The following is a 22,038-nucleotide window of genomic DNA, read 5'->3' on the forward strand; positions in this document are numbered from 1 at the left end:
CCGAGGACGGCGCCGCTGGGCACTGGAAGCGCAGGTACCGGGCCGCCGCGCCGCGCGACGGGCCCCCGCCCCCGACCTCGGCGCCGCGGGAGCCGGGAGCCAAGCCCTGGTGGGCCGCACTCGCCCCTCTTCCCCGTCCCGCCGAGACCGGGGCTTCCCCCGCCCCGCTGCTCGGCCCGGCTCGGCCCGGCTCGGCCAGCAGAACGGCGCGGCCTGAGCTGAGGGCCTGCTTTCCGCGGCCCGTGCTCCTGGCGAGTCCGGGCCGGGAGGGGGCCTGTCCCTGCACCTCTCGGCTCCTGTCGCGTTTCTGGGTTGTGGGCCTGCACCCGGGGAAAGGCGTAATGCTGCATCGTAGCCTCTGCACGACGCCCCCTGCCCCCCTTTTGTGCGCGCACATCTGTGCGTGCGTGTTATCCGTCTATTAATCCGACCGCAGATGGTCTCATCCTTCCTTGCTTCGAAGAAGTCTCAACTCCGGCCTACAGGTTTGGGAAAACATAAACCCAAGGCAAATGCAGCCCGAGGCATTGTTGATTGGTTAACTTTTAAGGTCCAGGTATCAGATTTCCTTTTCAATAAACTTGGGAGCTATTCTAATTTGCACCTCTGGAAATGTGCAAAAATATGGTTTAAAAAAATATGATTTTTATGTGTTTGGTTTGTTTTGTTTTTGCAAATTATTTATAAGAAGGACACAATAGCTTTGAGGAATGTGTTAAAAATTAGTGTTGTCTGCTGTTTATTGATCTTTGAAATCTTTCTTTTGCATTTAGAAGCTTTGAAAAATCCACTAGGAAAGCAGACATACCAGAAGTAGATTTACTGGTTTCTCGTTAGTGCTCAGAAAATGTGTTTGCAAGGGAGGGGGTCGTCCCTCTTTTTATTTTCTTTTCTTTTTTTGTCACTGTCACGTGAAATCAGAGTGTAATGTGAAAAGGCATCAGTTTCCAAAATTGAAAACTTAACCTATTTTTCAAAAAAGCAATAAAAATATCTAAGTAAGATTAAGTATGCTTGCAAGTATGTACTCTAAGTATATTCAAGGTTGAAAAAGTTGCATGTTATGTGGGAGCACATAGCAATCAAGCAATGTCTGAGAGAAGCTGTTAATGAAACCTTTCCAGAGCACCTGCAACAGACAAGAATCCCATCTGGATCACGAGTTTCAGTTCCTACTGCTGGACCAGAAATGGCAAAACCTCAGGTGGCTGTGACTCCTGTGGCAATGTCAAAGTTGTCAGTTAAAGCACCTGAGTTTTATCCATCAGGATACAACCCAAACTTCAATCAGAACTTGGCAGTAAGTGTTAATCTTCTGTTCTTAGCTTATTGCAATTCACTTCTATGCCTTCTTGATATCTTCAAGGCTACATTTGCCTAAAAAAATTCCAGAAATTCAGATGATAACCTCCGGAGTCAAGGTAGTGATAGTGATGGTGGGTATTGTGGTGTACATGAGTTAGTGTGGGGTGTTTTTCTGAAGTTTGCAGTAGATAACCACATTCCTTGTTGATTACACCAGGCATTGACTCCAGAAACATCTGAATAAGCTATCTTTGTGGAGTCTGCGTTGCATTTATGTATACAGTGTTTTTTAAGTAAAAGCTTGCTTGTGCTTTTATGCAGATTTCTCAAGTGTTTGAAGCAGAGATGAAGGCTTAATTTAAACTTTAAAAATATACGAAAACAGTGATGTGATAATAAGCAACTACACTGAGACTAGATTTTGAGTAACTAATAGGAAAAAAAAACACGTTGGATACTAAGCATGGAGTTAGGTGTTTTCAATTCTTTTTTTTCTTATGAGCAAAATCATGTTGCTTGATATTACCTGCTTTGCCAGCTTACTGAATAAAGTGGCTCTCCTGGATAGTACAGGCTTATGGCCAATATACAACTGTAAGCAAAAAGCCAACACAGCGCTCTTCACTTAATGGCTGAGACAGGGGAAAGAGTATTACATTGCATGTTTTCTGTGAATACCACATTTCAGTTTCAGGACCCAAAAATAAATGCCATTTAGATTGTCATGCATTTGCATGTGTATAATTGCAAACTCCTGGGGCCGGCAGTGCTGCTTTTCAGCTATTCTGCAAAAGCATGTAGGCATGTGGGAGCTCCTCATTGCTGTGTTGTGGGAATATATTATAAGTGATCCAGCTTTTAATAAAAATAACTTCAAAATCCTAGCAGAACCTAGACTGTTTATTTGAATATGTTTGATATGTTGCAGGAACCCTAATCAGTGTATACTGTGCATGGAATAGTGATCTTTTGTACTGAATTAACTTCATAAACTGAGTTAATCTGCAATAACATGTAAGTTTAGAGCACCTTGTTTCTGCACAGGTTTTACTCACGAGTTTTAAAATTGAAATCAAAACAAAGTTTTGAGAAACTTTGATTTCTTTGAACTAGAATTAATACAATTCAAATTACAAATCACCTTTGTAATGTTCCCAGGAGTTTCTAGACCTGAAAATTCACATTCCTCTTATAAAGTACACAGTGCTTTTGCTATTATGCGTTAACTTAAGAATAATCTGTTGATTTCTTGTGTTTTAGTAAATTATGGTAATAGCTATGTGTGTCTATATAAAATTCAGTCATTCTCTTTGTCTCCAGTTAGGTGATGCTTATGTGCCCCTTCACCTCATACAAACAACTCAAATATGTGACCTTGTACATGCAACATTTCTTATACTTAATTTTTCACTAACTTTGTTGTAAGCTTGATATATGTATATAATCTGGAGGAGAAAAGGCTTATTCCTAAAAAGTCTGAAGAGAAATCAAAACAATGATAAATTGTAATTGTCTGAATGGAAATGTTGTGAATACATCGTAGGTATGGGAAAACGGCATTTGGCCTACTAGTTGAAACAGCCTGAGAGCAGGTTTGGCTAATGGATCTTCCCTATAGACTTCCTGATTTTTAAAGTTATGTAAATCAGAGGGTTATTTGCTGTCTGCCTAGCCTGTGCATTGTTAGTTCTTTAAGTTTATGAACTGACTCCTAATAGAAGAGAGGCAAACTGCTGATTTTTGGATTAGTTGCGCATCCTTTTTCATTGTGAATAATAACATAAAGGGAAGGAATTAGACTGAGAAATCACTGAAATTAATGGAAAGCTTCTATTTGACTTTCAGGGCTTTGAAGCATAAATTTGTAATGAATGTGTAAATAAGTGTACAGCCTTCTGTTTGCTTGCTATTTAAAAGTAACCAAGAGGAATTTGCTTTATTTTCGTTTAGTTGATATAGTATGTGGTGCTGTATTCTCTGGTAAACCTTAAAGTCTGCCAGTAAGAAATGTGACTTACATCTAGAAGTTACTGAACTAAATCTGTTCAGTTTTTAAAGTATATGTTATTACTAGTGAGTTACATCACAAAATACGTTCTTCCTATGCTATTCCTCTCATGTACTTGCACTGTAATCATCCATAACTGTATTAAAATGCTGCATTCATTTTTTAGTGAACAAAATTAGCAGTCTTCTGTTTCATCACTGAGAGCATAAACATTGGTTAAGTATTATTGTGCTTGCTCCTTCTTTCTTTAGGGAGCAGGTGTGTTTACTGTCTGCTTTTTAACTCAGTAACTGCGAATTAATGCAATACCACTTAAGAAGACATGAAACAGAACTATTTATCTTTGATCCGTTGCCAAAAAAAATGCAGCTTCACTAGCTTTAGAAAATCAGTTTTGCTGGCCTAAGTTTATGCATAGGAATACTTTACTGTATTTATTATATTTCTGCATTTTCTCCCTCTCTTGCTTATTTTGGAGCACAGTGGCACTCTCTGTAAGTGCAAAATATTTTGTTTCCAATTTCCAGTTACTTTTCCTTCTTCAGTTCATTTATCTGCAGCACAGTATGTGTACACAGGAAGAAAGGTTTTGAGTCTCAATTAGGTAGTTTCTCTTCTTAGAAGGTATACTGACTCCTTAGCTTGTTGATCTTACATCCATTATAGCAAACCGTGTAATTTGGTTGTTCTTTGTTTTGTGTTATTCCTTATGTCTTTTTTTAGTCTATTGGCATGCTTGTCTGAGAGACCCTAGTCTCTGTAAAAGCATGTTACTTAGTTCTTCTCATAGCACTACTGAAGCTTTCTGAATACTGAGGTTTATACTCTCTAAAAATGTTTGTGAACCAGGTAGTAAGAACTGCTATCACTCATGCCCAGCATCAGGAGTTACTGGTAACTAAGGGCTGTATGGTTGCTTCTGGAGTTGGCAAGTGTAACAACTCTAGGTTCATATTAAATATTATGTTTTTTCATTGCTATAGGATTCTTCCTTTGAAGATGGATATGGTGGCTATCTGACTTTGGCAGAATATGTACAAGGCTTCCTAAACCATCTCACTGAGCAACCAGGTTGTTTTGAAACTGAAATAGAACAGTTTGCTGAAACGCTGAATGGCTGGGTCGTTACAGATGAAGCTTTGCAAGAGCTTGTTGATCTCATCTATCAGCAGGTAGCCTGTGTATTCTACTTGATATCATGGATTGGATGCCTTTTGTTACTTAGTGTCCAAGATATGCATAAATTTGTTATGTAATTGTATCTGTAGCATTTTAATGGTTTTCAGTCTCTCTTTGGCCTGCAACATGCAGTGCAAGATTTTGCTGGATATGCTGTAATGATAGCTCAAGTGTAGGATGTTTGACTCATTGATAAATTTACAGTTTCTCAGTTGCCTTTATGGTGTATCCTAATCTTCCAGGTTACATGCTAAATTGCAGTTGCGGCACTTAATTAAAGGAGTCATCTTTGCTGTATTTGCATAGCAGGTATCAAAGTAACTCTTAAGCCATGTCTGAGTAACGTGTTTTGATTCTTTCCTGCAGAATATATTCATAGAATTATAGAATGGTCTGGGTCGAAAAGGACCACAAAGATCATCTAGTTTCAGCCCCCCTGTTATGTGCTAATGTGGGTTGCCAACCACCAGACCAGGCTGCCAGAGCCACATCCAGCCTGGCCTTGAATGCCTCCAGGGATGGGGCATTCACAACCTCCTTGGGCAACCTGTTCCAGTGTGTCATCACTGTCTGAAAAATTTCATTCTAATATCTAACCTAGATCTCCCATCTCCAGTTTAAAAGCATTCCCCCTTTTCATATCACTGTCAATCCATGTCAACAGTCATTCCCCCTCTGTTTATACGCTCCCTTCAAGTACTGGAATGCACAGTGAGTTCTCCCTGGAGCCTTCTCCAAGTTAAACAAGCCCAGTTCCCTCAACCTTTCCTCACAGGAGAGCTGCTCCAGCCCTCTGATCATCTTAGTGGCCCTCCTCTGGACTCGCTCCAAGAGCTCCACTTCTTTCCTGTACTGGGGGCCCCAAGCCTGTATGCAGTACTGCAGATGAGGCCTCACAAGAGCTGAGTAGAGGGGGACAATTAACATTGTTCATAATGCTTAGATACTTTTAATTCCTTGAAATTTTAACTAACTAGTCACCTCTGAATATATCACCCTTCAGGAAATATACTTTTACTCACAGGCTTTGATTTCACTGTTGATCTAATAGTAACTAGGTCCAGTCCCATAATGGCCATGGAAATGAGGACACAGACCTTAAACTGAACTCTGCACTAATTGGGGAAGCCATTGGAGAGAACAGTTGAATCAGTTGAATCCAATCAAATGAACTGTTGTTCCTGTCATTTGGGCTTGCTACAGAGAATGCAGTCACACTTGGGCTTGCTATTAATTACACTGGATGTCTCCCACCTTGCTGAGTTGATTGCTTTCAAACACTTGAAGAACATGAGCAACTCTTATATTCCTCATCTAAGTGCAGATACTTGCAGAATTTTTATCTGAAATACTATGGACTATGTAGAGGCTGCATGACTGGTTGGTTCTCATACAGGACTCAGTCTTGAGTTTCTTACTATCATACAGTTTCTTATTATACAACTGCCAAATGAGTGGTGTGTTTGGCAGTGTCTTTTTCTCATCCTTTATTTGAGTACCTGGAGGACAGTGAATAAACAACAGAAGTATTCAGTATAATTTTACTGAAAGAAAAAGAAGAAAAACAGAATTCATCTAAATAGCAAACATTTGTATACATTAAATAAACTGACTCACATTTAATGCAAACCTCTAATTTTGTCACCTCATCTCCTAGTTTAAAAGGCCTGGTATTGTAGTTGGCTGTTGCTTCGTCAGCTGAAAATTGCTGAGTGTAACAATCTGCAACATAAGTTTATGCGGGAAGTGAAATTCATCTCAGTGGTTTTTTATTGTATGTTTCGATACTAGTCCAGCTTATCACAAAATTCTTACAACATTACCAAAGTGCGTTTGTAAGTATCTGCTTCAGTGATACTAAATTAAATCCAGTTGAGAAGATCTGTAGATAGTAGGTCTATTTAAGGAAAAGGCTAAAATGAAGGAGGAGGAAAAAAACAAAGAAATCCTGTGATGTTCTCCCTTCTTTTGAGGGTCAGGTATCTCGCAATCTATAAAGATTAATCATCTACTTCCCTCTGTTCTTCCTAATTCATTTACGTATATAACATTCCTTGTCATGTTGTACTCTTTCCCTACGCATACTCTACTGCCAAATGTAGATTCTGGAACAGATAGCTCTGAAACTGCATCTGTGTGGGATTATTTTTGTTTAATCAGTCCTTGCTCTTTGAAAAAGTGCATGTCCCTGAAGAAGTCTTAATGCACTCTTTGGGTTTATTTTACCTTTTTTATAAACAGTTTGTAAGTAAGTTTTAGACACTCTTTGGGATAGGTTACAGTGGAAAAGTAGAGTTGAATACTCAAGGCAAAAAGCTACAGAATCACCTATAGTGAATATTTGTGTTCTGAAATGCGCTTAGCAGAGTGTTGGAAATTAATGTGCCAAATAATAATTAATCTTCTACTTCTCAGTGGTCCAATCAACTGTTGTTAAACAGTATTTTCTAAAATTATTTTAAAGGTATTTCCTCACAACCTAATCATTACCTGTACAAATAATTGTTTATTCACTTTTATTTTGAAAGGCCACATCTGTCCCAAACTTTTCCTACATGGGAGCAAGGTTATGTAACTATTTATCTCACTGTCTAACCATTAGTCCACAAAGTGGGAACTTCCGACAGTTGTTACTTAAAAGGTAAGCATCAGTGTGTCCTTTTAACATCTATTACTTCCTGTGGCTGGATTGTGTGTCGTCGTCTTTTGTATGTAACTGTTAAATTAGCATCCAAAGAAGTATGTATTCAAAACAGAAGGATTTTAAATTGAGAGCTATTAAGGCAGAGGTGCATACTGGATATTGACTATGTGCACATTTTATTGTTTTAATACAAAAACAGGATTCAGTTCAGGCTCTGTAGTCTCTTCTGAACTCAGTACCAAATTATAGAGTGAATTTGAAAGCTAGTCAACTTCAAAAGTATCCTAAAAATTTACATAGTATACTGACTTTCTTTGTCCTGTCCTTGTTCTTTGACTCTTACTGGGACTTGTTTTTTTTTTTTTCTTGAATTACTTATGTGGCTGGACTCGCTGTGTAAAGATTTTTCACTGATCGTCTAAGTTGCTTTTGCTGTGTTCATTGATCAGCCAAATCACTTTATCACACCAAATAGATGCATAAAATGCAGAATGATCCACAATTTTCAGAAATGTGGGCGATTACAGTTCAGTGATTAGACTTCGTAGATCACATGATGCAACATCTTTTAAATGATTGTGTCTCCTTTAAAGTCTTAGCGTATGACATTTGAAGGATTAATACATTTTACTTCAGGAGTGTTTAAAAATAATCCTTTTTTCTTTAAGGACTTTTGGCTTTTTAAGCATAAGGCTTACTTTAAAAGTTTCACTTAGTACGTGGATACTTACAAGCAAAAGTATGGTAAGCTTAAAAGATCATCAAAATGAATTTTTGGAATCGGAAACAGTACCTTATGGAAAAGCTGAAAATACTCTGTTGTTGTCCTTGTTGCAAAGGAAATAAGCTTTTCTCCTTCGTAGTGACACTACGATTCATCATTTTTATCTTGTCTTTTAATTGAACAGTTGGAATTGTTTCTTGAATGAATGAAGGAAATCCCTAGTAATAGTGATTATTGGTTTTAAAACCAACCCAGTGATAAAATTAGCATCCTAAAAATGCAAATTTGAGGTTCCTTATGCTTTTGCATGTACTATGGATGAAATTGGGATGGAGTGAGGATAAAAGGCTAACTACATGAATACATTTTCTCAGTCCAAATTTGTACGTAAGATGTGATATCTCAACTCCTAAAATTGTTTGGATTTCTCAAACATTTCCCAGTCCATTTCTTAATCTCAGTGTGTAGATATTGAGAATACGTTTGATATTGTCTTGTTTTCCTTTCATTCTGAACTGGTTTCAAACTGCTGTGTAAAATAGCACAACCCTTGACACGCTGGTTGAAGACTAAAATACTGTGTCACTGCCATATTACCTCTAGTTATAAATGCTGTTAAATGTATTCAGCTTACACCGCCAGTTATAACTAAGTTATGCGTAGCTGTCATTTAAAATTGTGGCATAAAGAATTTATCAAGTGTAAAGACATACGTGGCGATGTGAGCACTACCTAAAATGGGAAGAAGCATTTCAGTACCTCCTGTATTTCTGTTAACATTTAGATACCTGTGTTAAACTTGCATTCATATTGTATAAGGTGTATTTTTGTCTTCAATATCTCAGTGTTTGAAACCACAGTCATGTCATCATATTTATTTACTGAGGACAAAAAGCACTTTGCCTTTGTGAAGTCCTCTCATTTCCTTCACAGATCATGCTTTCCAAGATTCAACATGGAACAGTTTTACAAAGTTCATAAGTTCTTAGCACTGTACTAGATCAGTAGCATATTGTATGTGTTGGGATGCTTACAGACGATAGCTATATGATTTTGTTTAATGTTTTCAGGTGTCGAGCAGAGTTTGAAAATAGAGATGAAGCTGCAAAAGGAGATGAAGCTACTCAAAAACAATTTCATGCCTTTGTATTGTTCTTAGGTGAACTTTACCTTAACCTAGAGGTAGGAAGAAAGTTATTTTTCACATGGTTCTTCATTAATTTTTGTTGTGTCTAAGCAAATACTGAAATGAAAGGCATCATTTGAGGTATGGTTTGTGTTGGCTTTTGTTGCTTCTTTATGTAGAAGTGAATAAGCCAAAACATTTAGAACATTTTATGTGACGAAGAAACAAGCAAAAATGGACAGGATCATTAAAAGAAAAAAGCGTATAAAGATGCCTTTTTTAAAAAAAGCGTAAGAGTTCATTAAAAGAACCAACGATAGACTACCTTTCCTAAAACTTGCCTGGTCATACCCACTTTTTTTTGGAAAATTTGGAGTGAAGATTTTTGATATTTTCCTTCCTCTTGCAAAACCCTCAGAAGTTAAAATCTGTCAAAAGCAGATTTGGCCACTAGCTGGAGCTACTAAATGCTTGAAGAAGGGGTGGGAGATTTCAAAATAAGCAATTAGAAATTGAGACCTTTAGTGGGATTTCTTCTTAAGGTTTGAATCCTTGGCTTATACATGAAACACCTAGCCTTTTCTTTAGACCCGTTTTTTCTATCTGTAGTGCATACATTCTATTTTTTTGTACAAGATAACCTTACTTGACTCTTATACCTGTGAGTTCAGCAGTCACCAACTTTTGTAATATGCTTGACAGTTTTGTGGTTTTTTTTACTGGAGTATTTCAAAGATATGATCTAATGAGATAAAAATGTTCTTCTATCATGAGAAAAGAAAGCAATTCTCCAACTCTTCCATTTTTGTACATAAGTGGGCTTTGAAATGTACTTTTTGGTTTCTGGAAGTAAAAAAGGAATCTTTACAGGAAGTATGAGGGAAGAAGGAGCTGTCCAGTTTTGTGGAGTTACCCCTCTTAATTTCAAACGCTTTTCTATAATTTTAAAATACATGAAGAATGCCTTACAGAAGTAAGTTATTACAGCTGTAGGAAGAACCTGAGATTCCAAGAGTTTGGGATGATACAGACTATTTGCCAGGCATCTTGCATTTTTTCTCAGCAATTTAGTAACAAAAAAGAGAAAGCTAGAAATGCATTCTTATGCTTAGGTTAGATTTGTAAGAATATCTTTCAGCCTGTGTTCTAAAATAGTTGCGCTAGTTGGTGAATTCTTCCAGCTGAAGAGTTAAACTGCAATTAATTACCAAGTAATTAACTATGTTAATCACGCAGCATTTAGGAGAGAAAATATAACTAAATTAATTTCTGAAGCTTAAGTTTTTTAAGTATGTTATTAATGTCTTGCAGATTAAGGGAACAAAGGGACAGGTAACACGAGCAGAAATTCTTCAAGAAGGCCTTCGAGAATTACTAAATGCGCTTTTCTCTAACCCTGTGGACAGTAATTTGATATGCGCTGTGAAGCTGCTGAAGGTGAGAGTAGTTTTAAATGGAAAAAAAAAAGGAATTTCACAAGTGAGGACAAAATTCATCGGCACTGTTTCTTTATGTAACTGTGTGTGCATCATGCTGTAGTTGAAATACAAATATTAGAATGCTTTGATTTTTCTTCATCTGGGGTAAGTAAAAAATAGAGTACATCAGTACATATAATGGGAAGCAAAGAGAATGACATCTAGTCATCTATGGTTCCTGCTGCTGAATCCAAGTGGGGGCTGGAGTGGAGAGAGGAGAAAAGATAGGAGAAAAAAAACAGGGAAAGTGAAAGAAAAGTCAAGAGAAAACCTATTTCTTCATGCCAGAGGCCAAATGTATTCCTTGGTAACAGATTTGAGATCTAGGCTAGCAGAAGTATCATATCACAATTTGTTTTACAGACCAGTGATGTGATATAGAGAGATTTATAATCATGGGTAAGTAGAAGTTCAGAATTGGTTGGGTGAAAGGAGAAGGTTAGTTTCCTGTTCAGCATAAACATCAGTGGAGTTGAGCAACTGTAGTTTTTGGGTATCCTTGCTGTGATGTTTTTCCATGCCCTGTGAATGCTTGAGCTGAATGCCTGAAAAGAGAAATGAGCATTGCATGAAGTCAGTGGATTGAGCTTCTGTAATGCATAGAGTGAATGCAGCATGTTTTATGGAAGTCTTTGCTTCCTTTTTTTAAGTGCTTGAAGGTTGGGAAGAGAAAATGGAGTGGTTTTGGAGAAGTGGAAGAATATTACTTTTAAAATCCCTGATAGATAAGGAAATGTTTGCTTAAAGCATTTTATTTCTGAGATAATAGATGTATCTCAGCTTTGGGAGTGATGAGGGAAACAAAACTGCAATAGAGGAAATGTGTACGGGCTTTTATGGCTTACATTGTCAGTTACATAAAATGAGAGGAAATCTGTATGGGCTTTTATGGCTTACATTGTCAGTAACGTGGAGTGTACTTTTTTCATTAATACCATTATGAACTTGAGCAAATAAAAGAAAGCTATATACTATTCAAAAGTATTAAAATGCAGGACCATATACAAGAGCAATAGAATTGAAGCAAAAGGGTAAGCAATCCCTTCAGGTCTTTTGCCACTTTTGTTGTGGGAGAAAACAGTAATCAATTTCAATAAATTGTAGGGTTTGGGGCATGCTTTCTGTTTTAAAAATAGTGAGAAGATCTATCACTTTTGTTTTCTTGGGGGGGTTTTTTTGTTTGTTTTTTTCAGCAAAATGTTCTATCATATATCAAATCCTACTTTATTATCTGAATGTTACAGAACCTATTATATTGACAGTTTCTTAAAGTTTTCTGTAATTTGCCTTTTAAAAAGTTGTACTCATCCCTTGTCTTCAGTTGACAGGCTCAGTTTTAGAAGATGCTTGGAAAGAAAAAGGAAAGGATGATATGACTGAAGTGATTCAGAGAATTGAAAATGTTGTATTGGATGCAAACTGTAGCAGGTGAAAAGATAAATTTGTTCCTTGTTCTGTTTGCTTCACTAAACAGAAAAGCTTGAAAATCCTCAGGAGTACTGAACATGTCCAAAATATGCCTTCACTACAAAACTTTTTTGTTCACTAAAATTGAGGTCCTTTTGGGTAACTTTGTATCTAGTATGTAATATTTTTCAACTGATAGTCTTGGGATTTTTTTTGTTTTTATTCTCTATCTGAATAGATGTGGTTAACAACATTTATGCTCTCTCTTAAGTGCTTTAGGCTTTAAAAGCAAGTATCAATGTAATGATGATAATGTCTCCTTGTTCATACTTTTAAACCAGAATTTAAGCCTTAAATATGGTATTTAAATCACTGTAATTGAAAGTGCAAAATGGAATACAATTGTATTGGGGTTTTTTTTCCTTTTTGAACATACCTTTTTGGCAAGGTATTACTACACGCTGCAGAAAGTAGAGGAAACAACTGAAGATATTTTCTTTCCTCTCTCAGTAAGAACTCTCCTCCGTGAAATTTCTTCAAAGAAGAAAGCAACTTCTTTTATTTTAGGGAAGTAAGGAGAGGTGATACTCAATATATTGAAGACCTTAATTTTGCCCCATTGAGTACAGAATTTCAGTTTGAAGTAGGGAGCTAAATTCAGAAGCATAAACTGGATGTTTGAATATCACCCACCCTCCTCTCTGTTTTCCCTACTATACTAACCTTTTACAAGAAGGTGTGTTACTCTAGTTGTGCTGCAGATTTGTTATATTGAGAAAAACTATAGCAGTTTCTATATAACATGGACTCCCTACATCAACACAGAGGAAGTGGAGAGAGTGAGTATCTCTTAATTGACACACAGAGCATTTAGATTTGCCAGGGGAGGCGGAGTGGGGAATGGGGGAAAGACTCAAAGTTACCTGTAGGTTGGAACAAATTTTTGGTTATTTTTGGAGCTTATTCTGTGAGGTATCCATCTAGCATTCGTAGGATAACAGATGCCAATTTCCTTGCTTAGCAAGAGAACATTCTAACTTCTATGGTGTTCCTGTTTGGTATTACCAGAGATGTGAAACATATGCTTCTGAAACTAGTAGAACTGCGATCAAGTAACTGGGGTAGAGTTCTTGGAACTTCTTCACATACAGAAGCTACCCCTGAAAATGACCCAAACTACTTTATGGTAAGAATGTACTTCAGTTCCTTAATTTATATGAATTTAATTTGATTCATAGACATCTGTATTGCTAAAAACTTGAAACAACTGCTTCTTTGAATGTATGTGATTTTCTCTATAACTTTATCCTTAGAATGAGCCAACATTTTACACTTCTGATGGCATTCCTTTCACTGCAGCAGATCCAGGTACATCCTGTTTAACGTATACTTTCTTTAATAAGTTGTAATTAATTGTAATCTTGCCTAAGAACACATGAAGTTCTTTGTAAAACATCTGAAACTCTTGAAATTTAAAAGACAAAATTATGTATGAATTTCTGGCTTTGAATTGTGCAAAACATCCCTTACTCGGGATTTAGAAAATGAAGATATTTGAAATTAAGGATATGTATTTTAGTTCAAAGTATTCCTCAGCACTTGGTCTCTTTTCAAGGCCAGGAAACTTAGTTTTATACACTGTTAGAATCATGGAATCATTGCTGGATTGGAAAAGATCTTCTAGATCATCAGTTCACTAAAATATGACCCTTACTGCCTAGCATTTGTTTTCTAACATCTGGATGCAGCATAGTATGGTGTCATTTGAGATGAAGGTATCTGTGACTACCCTTACAGTTCTGTGGGATGATGGATATTATTCTTGGAGTTTGGCTGATGTCTTGAAAAAACGCTGTACTATTTTTTTTTTTTCCCACTGTTTCATTCCATTTATGGTTTCATTAAATAACCTACTTTCAAACTGTGTAGATTATTGTTAATTTAGGGGACTAATCTCACTGTATATATCTCCGTCTGGTTTTTTACTATGTCAGATTACCAAGAAGAATACCAAGAGCTGCTTGAAAGAGAGGATTGGTTCCCAGATTATGAAGAGAATGGAACAGATTTATCAGGAGCTGGAGATCTGTATGTATACTTCTAGAACAACTTCCTTAAAGATAACTTTCTAGATACTAGTTGTTCTTACTGCAAACTTAAGAATGCCATCTTGACAAAAATTAAACAATAACTATTGCTCAAACCTACAGTAGAAGTTAAATATTTGTTATGGTATATGTTGGATTATAATCACACAAGTTCAAAACAAATATTTATCCTTCTGAATATTGTAATGAAGTTTCAGTTATTTCTGAACAGGTGCAAAGTTTGTGTTTTTTTCAGCATTAAAAAAAGTGAAGCACCTGAGCTTCAAGCATTGTGAGGCACCCTGAGTTGGCATATACTGAGTTGTGTGTATGTCATAGCCAGAGATCATGACAATAGTCAGCCTGTCACAGGATAGGTTGCTAGGTTTTTCTCTTAAGCATAAATTGTATTCCCCAGTATTGTATATTCTCTTAAGCATAAATATTGTATATTCTCTTAAGCATAAATTGTATTCCCCCATGGCTGTTAAGTATTTTTGTAAAACACAAAAAGCAACCTCATAGCAAAGGAGGAAGCAGTAGATGAGAATATAGTCTGATTTTCTGATATTGGTTTATAAGAACCTAATTGGAAGCCACTAGAAAGAACAGGGTCTAAAATAGAGTTTAGAGAACAGGGTCTAAAGCTTGAGCTTTGTAATCATATTGCTGAAAGAAATTTGAATCTAGAAAGTATTGTCAGTGCTGGCTTCATGTTTGATAAGAGCTCTGGCCTAGATCAATATTTTTCTTAGTAAATTAGAAGACTTGGATGGAAGCTAGCTAAGGGTACTTGCAGAAATTATGGGTGAACATAAATTAGAGATGCCATCAGAAATCAACAGGCTAATATTGAAGTAAAAATATCTATTTGAACAGATTGTGCTTGTAAGATCAAATTAAATGCAAAATGAAGACAGATAGCACTTTAAAAAAAAAGAAGTGTATCTGAATGTGGAAGACTGTCTCAGCCTTTATTAGAACTGACTTCAGAACATTCTTTGCTGAAAGCTTAAGAAAACTTATGCAATTGTATAGTATTGATCTTCTGTCAGCTATTTCTTGCAGCTTTCATGCAGTAAATGGGGTCTCTGTGCATCTACACTACAAGAGAAAGAGAACTGATTATTTAAGGCAGTGCTCAAGAAATTATTTTTTTACATATTTCCCTGACAGTTACCATGATTTTGTGTGAAACCTAACATTTCTGGCCCTAGTACAGATAAGAGGCCAGGCTGGATGTGGCTCTGGGCAGCCTGGTCTGGTGGTTTCGCCAACCAACCAGCAGGGGGTTGAAACTAGATGATCTTTGTGATTCCTTTTCAACTCAGGCCATTCTATGATTCTAGGAGGATATGTGATTGCCTTCGTTGGAACTCATGCACAGAAGATAATAACTTCAAACAATTGCACACTTACTGAGAGTCATTAGCTGCTGACTTTTTAAGAATTGCATTCCCATTCTATCATACACAGAATGACTTGGGTCGGAAGGGACCTTAAAGATAAACTAGTTCCAATTCCTCTGCCTTAGGCAGGGTTGCCATCCAGTACCTCCAGCTGCCCAGGGTCCCAACCAACCTGGCCGTTAACTCCTCCAGGGATGGAGCATTCAAAACTTCTCTGGCAGCCTGTTCCAGGGCCTCACCACCCTCCAAGTAAAGAATTTTCTCGTACTGTCTAATGTAAATCTCTTATCATTTTAGTTTAAAACCATCTCCTCTTGTTCTGCCACTATCAAAGCTTGTAAAAAGTTGGTCTTCCTCCTGTTTATATGCTCCCTTTTGAGCAATATGGTCTCCGTGAAGCTGCCTATCCTTCAAGCTGAACAAGTCCACCTGCCTTAATTTTTTTCATAGGACAGGTACTCCAGCCATCTGATCATCTTCATGGCCTCCTCTGGATGTGCTCCAACAGCTCCACATACTTCTTGTTCTGAGGGCCCCAGGCCTGAACATAGTACTGTGGGTGGGGCCTCACAAGGGCAGACTGGAAGGGGATAATCACCTCCCTCTGCTGACCTCTCTTTTCACAGAATCTTTTTCATAGAACCACTGAGGTTGGAAAAGACCACTAAGATCATCTAGTCCAATAATCATTCCCTCACCATCATGCCTGTTAAAACATGTCCCTCAGTGGCAACAGCTACCCTGCTTTTGAAAACCTCCAGGGACAGCAGAAGGTTGGGAAGACTTCCAGGGAAGCCAGTTCCACTGCCTGAGCACTCAGAAGAATTCTTTCCCAGGCCCTAATATCTTTCTTGTAGTTAGGAGCCCAAAACTGAATGCAGTACTCAAGGTGTAGCCTCACTATTGCCAAGTACGGAGAAATGATCACCTCCTTACTCCTGACTACTGTATTTCCATTCATAATAATCAGTATTGCAGAGAGGATGCCATTGGCCACCTGGGCACACTGCCGGCTCATGTTCTGCTGTCTGCTGATTAATACCCCCAGGACCTTTTCCTCTGCAGTCTTCCAGCCACTCTGCTCTGAGCCTGTTGTCATGCATGGTATTGTTGTGACCAAAGAGTAGGACCTGGCAATTGATCTTGTTGAACCTCACACAGTTGGCCTCAGCTCATCAGTCCAGCCTTTCAAGATCCCTCTGTAGGTCATTGTATGTGCAGGCACATTAACACTTCCTTACAACTTGGTGTTATCTGCAAATTACCTGAGGGCTCACTCAAGCTCCTCAATGCAGCTCAGGATACAGCTGGCTTTCCAGCTGCAAGCGTGCAATGCTGGCTTGTATCCCTTTTTCTGTCCTCTAGAACCCCCAAGCCTGTCTCTGCAGGGCTACTATCAGTTAGTTCTTCTTCCAGGCTGTACATGTCTGGGATTGCTCTGACCCAAGTGCAACGCTTGGCACTCGGCTGCATCGAACTCTTACTTCTCAAGCTTGTCAAGGTCCTTTTGAATGACAGCTATTCCTTAAGGAACATTTGGATGTTGTGTTGAGGGATATGGTTTAGTGAGTACTGCTGGTGATAGGTGGATGGTTGGACTGCATGATCTCGTAGGTCTTTTCCAACCTTGGTGTTTCTGTGATTCATCTGCAGACTCGCACAGAAACCCACTGTGTGTGCAACTGATCAAGATGCTGAAGAGCACCACTCCCCAGGAGATTCCTGAGGGAGACCACTCATTTCTGGCCTCCACCTGGAGAGCCATTGAGCACAGCCTTCTGGCTATGACTGTCCCATCAGTTCATTTTCCACTGGATAGCCTACCCTTCAAATCCATCTCTTCCCAATTTAGAGATAAGGGTATCTTGTAGGACCATGTCAAATGCCTTACAGAAGTCTAGGGAGGCAATGTCAGTTGCCCTTGCTTTGTCAGCTGATGCTGTGATTATAGAAGGCCACCACATTGATCAGGCATGATCTGCCCTTGGTGAAGCTGTGCTGGCTGTCTCAGGTCACCTCCTCAGCTCACATGTACCTTCACGTATCTTCCAGGAGACTGTGTTCCGTGGTCTTTCTGCTAGCTGTGGGGAGTAGAAAGCTGTTAAGTGAACCCCATCAGTTTTCAGTGCTGTTTCGAAACTCTGTGGTAGTCTTCACTCTCTGCAATACTTATTACTATTAATGGAATCCAGTCTTTCTCTGACCTAAATATAACAGGTCTTTCCTGAAGAAAAAAAAAAACGGGCAGGATATGATTTAATAAAAGGTACTATAATACAAATACAAAAGAGATGAATTGAGTGCCTTCTTATGTGTATTAGCAATTTGGAGTATAGGTTGTCCATATAATAACTTCTTCCAGCTCATGTGCAAACATGATAGTTGATGCAGTGTTTGAACAAGGACGTTGACTAACTGAAGGTGATGCTAATTAACCTTTTTTCAAAAAGATTAACACAAATTCATTGTGAAATTTTGGAAGGAAGTTGTTTTACATTGTATTATCCACTTTGTCTGTCATCCAAGATACTTCTTTAACCTAGTAGGCAACATGATATGATCTAAAATGGTGTCAAACACTGTAATGATTTGTACCTGTGCTACTTAGAGGTTTTTACTCTCCATCCCATTGCTTTTTTTCCTCTTCATCCCCTTTTAATTAATGTTACAGTTAACAACTACTGTAAAGGTCTGTTTTGTTCTTGACGTCTATATGAATATTTCACCAACATACTGTTGCTGAAACTGTATACTTAAGTTTACTTTTGGTGTTGTGTTTTTTTTATAGATACTTTGATGACATTGATGATGAGATGGATCCAGAAATTGAAGAAGCGTATGAAAAATTCTGTCTAGAATCTGAACATGGGAGAAAACAGTGAGAAGTTACACATAAATATTAAATATGCTTGCTAAAGCAGTTTAGGTATGGTTAGAGTGTAAGGGGATGCATAAATTGAAACATTTGTACCAAAATAAGGAAGTTAAGTTTCTCCAACAATTGAAGATACAGTTTCCCTTTTGTTAAACAGAATCTGCCAAAAATTGTAATCACATGCCCTGTATCTTAAAATGTTGTGTATATATCATAGTTTATTTTATGTACAGGTATACGGACAGTGTTTTGGCTGCAATAAAAATTCAACTTAAAAATATCGTAATGGAAATTAAATTTTAACTAAAGCGGAACTGTCCCATGAAATTTCTCTTGTGGGAGAAAGGAAAGAACAATTTGATCTTTTAATTGCTTGCTTCTAATATGCAGTAGAACTCTCCCATCTCTTTTATCACATGCAAGCTATCCTTTTTTTGTTGTTTTTGTTTGTTTTGTTGCTTTTTTTATTGCTAAGGAGAGTATGATCCAAATACAGATTATCTCTGTAGATTTCAATCATGGAATCATGAGAAGTAGTTTGTGAAGATTTTGTGTCTTGTGGGTTGTTTTGTGGGGATATCTATATATAATCATATATATATATACACACTTCTTTTTTTTTTTTTTTTGCTTTGTTTCTTCCCTCTTTCCTCTACCCTTTTGTGTGAAGTCTGGACACATTAACATGAAATATGGGGATATTGTGAAAAACTAAGCTGTATTTTATAAGTCAGGTGCTTTCAAGATCTGTGGTTCAGATAAGCTTATTTCTAACTTTTACGAGCAAAAACTATCCTTTAAATATCCTTTAAATTTGCCGTGTTCTTCAAGACTACATGAATATAGTTATGGTTGAACCAGTGCTCCTCAAGAGTATGTGCAGTGCTCGATATATTTTTGAATGTATCTAACATGTCTAACCTTCTGGCAACACTTGTAATTTTCTCCATCCTTCTAATTATTTTATATAAGTTGTCTTAATTTTGTAGTTTGAGTATGTTCATGTATTTCATAAATGTTAACGTTCTGAAACTGACTGCTCTTTTTTGACTCAATATAATCATGTTAGTCTATAAATTCCATTGTTGCTGTTGTTGCCAAACTCAGTTGTACTGTTTCTTGTTATCTGTTTCTGGTTAGACTAAGTAGAATCCCTTACTACACAAATACACACACACAAAAAAAAAAAAAAAAAAGTCCTAAACAGTAGCTACTGTAAAGAACATGTTGTTGTAAATATGCATGTAAATAATTCTGTTAATATTTCACTGTAATACGTTTGGTTAAATGACTTGTGCGTCTGCTAATACAGTGAGCACTGTTTTCTGGGTGTTTATTGAACATTCATTTAGGTTGGAGTTTTGGAAAATAAAATTTAACTAGCTTTGTTTCCTTTGTTATATTTTCACTGTTTTGCCTTTTTGCTTAAAAAAAGAAAAAAATTTTTTTGATTCTTCTGTATTTCTCCTACCTGCAAAAGTCCTCTTTTTCTTTAAAGTAGCAGCTGCAGAGAGGATGCAAAATTTATAGAAGGATAGTAGCGGTCAGCAGATCTGTATTAACATTTCAGAGTCTTTAGATGAAAACCCAAGAAGCAGAAACGTGTAAATTAAATTATTTTCAGATGAAGATACTTAACACGTGCATTCTCTGACATTAGATTGTGCGTAATTTTCTTTAAAAATTTCAATTCACATGTAGGTCAGTCTTCTTACGACTTTACAAGCAGATTTCTTGTGGAAAACATATTTCTGAAAATGGAAATTCTCAGTAGCATGACAAAGGAAGAAGGATTTGCAAAATTCATTACAGTAAATTAAGAGCTTCTTCAGGGGACTCTGCCTTACATGTTCAAATGTGCACCTCTTGAGCAGCATGTTTTTATGAAAACCAGGATACATACACTATCTGTACAAGCTGATGTACGTGTCTCACATGTCATTAAGAAAATACCCTAAGTCATCTTGTACAAAAATGTGAATTAGGAACTGTATATTTTAGGCAATCCAGATCAATACTTACAAAATAGGCTTTTTCTGTTTTTCCAGGAAAAATAATGAGAGCTGAATATTGGGACTTTCATTCAAGGTAGTGGAGATTCTACGTACACAAGGTTTGTGAGAGCTTTAGAACAGCTTTACTACAATAAGGAAAAACTGGCTTTAAGTCTCCTTTACTCAGTAAGGAAGACAATATTGTGTTTACTATAAGAATACAACAGTCTTTCCTGCTTATCCTAAATCTCACAGGAGTCTAATACAAATTACTGACAATGGAATGAGATGTAAGGGTGCAGAAGAAGGAAGCGGGCTTTGCTTTGCAACAGTCACCATTTGCTGCTTATCTGACCAGTTTTTAACAGCCAGTAGCTCTTCTATGTATCATAGAGGTGAGCCTCCAGATGTTTAAGGATGATTTCACCTACGCTTCAACATTTACAAATTAGTAGTGTACTGTGTAAAAGTGCTTTTTATCTATAAGCTTCTAAACATCAACTTGCAATTGAACAATTCTTTAAAGAGATGCTTTCTTTGTGGCACAGTGCTAAGCCAACGAAGTTAATGGTAGCATGGAAACTTGAAGAGAGAAGCAAAGCCAACTTTTTACGTACAGTTCCAACAAGAAATGTTCATGGAATCTGAATTGTTCTTGTGACCAACTGATTAACTTCACGACACAGAAAGTATGCACAATATTTGACACTCTTGGCAAAGAGTGATTTTTGTGATTGAGTGAAAGCGTTTAGTACTAGATCTCGCATTGCTTAAAGTCATTTAACGCAGGGCTGCAGGACACATTGCTTTGCATGCCATCTGCTGTGAATAAGTTTCATATTCAGAAACTTTCTCAGCAATTTCTTTTTGCTAAGAACTTTTGCTATTGGTCTACTTTTCTTTAATTAGGAAAATATCACTAAGCTTTTGAATTTTGCTTTTAAGAGTAATTGTAGTGCTACAGAAAGAAGTCTGGATCAAGTAGGACAGGTGCCTATGACTATGCACAGTTAGGATTATTTTCAAGTGACATCCATTGTGGCACTGAGCTTCACTGTCACTTGTTCTGCATTGTTAGTTATTTTTATTTCTCTTGGGACTGGTATTTCCATATCATCATGTTCTGCCTTTCTCTCCTTCCTACACAGAACTCACTTACTGAATTAGTAATAACTCAAATTTGCAACTTTGCTTCTCTTTGACACAATTATAGTTCAAATCATCTCAGTCATAGATCCTTCCAGTTGATACAGATTTTCAAAAATGATGTTCCAGCCAAAAATCAAGAATGATACTGCATATTTGTACTTCCTGAATTGCTGATGCCATGTCTACCTACTTCAGTCTGCTTGACGCACTTCCACAGTTACCAAGTTTTGAGTTGTGACCCTAGCACTGTAGTTGCCAGCAAAAAACTACGCCAGCATAAATTCTCCAATATTTTAAAATATGAGATGTACCATTACTTGTATTTTTAACAGATAAAACCTGAATAAAGACTAACCAAAACTAGAATATGCATTTCTGAACTATAATCCAGTTCTATCAAATTTTACACTTGTTCGCTTTAAATCAACTATCTTCCCACTTTTAGTTTGAAACTATTTCCCCTTGTCCTGTCATAGAATCGTAGAATCACTCATGTTGGAAAAGACTTTAAAGATTGATTCCAGCCATGACCTCAGCATATTACTCTAACTAACAACCCTGTGCTAAATCATGTCTTGAGCACCACATCCAAATGGTTTTTAAACACATCCAGGGATGGTGATTCAACCACCTCCCTCAGAGCCCATTCCAGT

The 22,038-nt window shown here is 37.3% G+C and overlaps 1 protein-coding gene and 1 long non-coding RNA gene across 2 annotated transcripts; both read left to right on the forward strand.

The window, feature by feature from the left end:
• The first annotated feature begins 6 nt into the window (after window positions 1–6).
• On the forward strand, window positions 7–19,638 carry PAIP1 (poly(A) binding protein interacting protein 1). Its single transcript, XM_042825723.1, has 11 exons — window positions 7–34; window positions 1,125–1,300; window positions 4,297–4,485; window positions 7,021–7,133; window positions 8,931–9,042; window positions 10,298–10,423; window positions 11,786–11,892; window positions 12,940–13,057; window positions 13,185–13,239; window positions 13,866–13,959; window positions 18,156–19,638. The coding sequence occupies exons 2-11, from the start codon at window positions 1,190–1,192 to the stop codon at window positions 18,247–18,249; spliced, it is 1,119 nt and encodes a 372-aa protein (XP_042681657.1). The 5' UTR covers window positions 7–34; window positions 1,125–1,189; the 3' UTR covers window positions 18,250–19,638.
• Window positions 19,639–19,682: 44 nt separating this feature from the next.
• LOC122164030 lies at window positions 19,683–21,751 on the forward strand. The gene is made up of 2 exons (XR_006170111.1): window positions 19,683–20,355; window positions 20,492–21,751. It is a non-coding gene; the product is annotated as an uncharacterized LOC122164030 (long non-coding RNA).
• The last annotated feature ends 287 nt before the right edge of the window (window positions 21,752–22,038 follow it).

This window comes from Centrocercus urophasianus, unplaced genomic scaffold (assembly GCF_019232065.1).
Source record: "Centrocercus urophasianus isolate 14NV4802_14NV808 unplaced genomic scaffold, USGS_Curo_1.0 seq_25, whole genome shotgun sequence".
Classification (NCBI taxonomy): Eukaryota; Metazoa; Chordata; class Aves; order Galliformes; family Phasianidae; genus Centrocercus; species Centrocercus urophasianus.

Bases quoted from the DNA above. Each gene is read 5' to 3' on its own strand.
- PAIP1 (XM_042825723.1), top strand. From the start codon at position 1,190: ATGGCAAAACCTCAGGTGGCTGTGACTCCTGTGGCAATGTCAAAGTTG. The intron at 4,486-7,020 runs GTAGCCTGTGTA...TTATTTTGAAAG, and splicing joins TTGATCTCATCTATCAGCAG to GCCACATCTGTCCCAAACTT. The intron at 13,960-18,155 runs GTATGTATACTT...TTTTTTTTATAG, and splicing joins TTATCAGGAGCTGGAGATCT to ATACTTTGATGACATTGATG.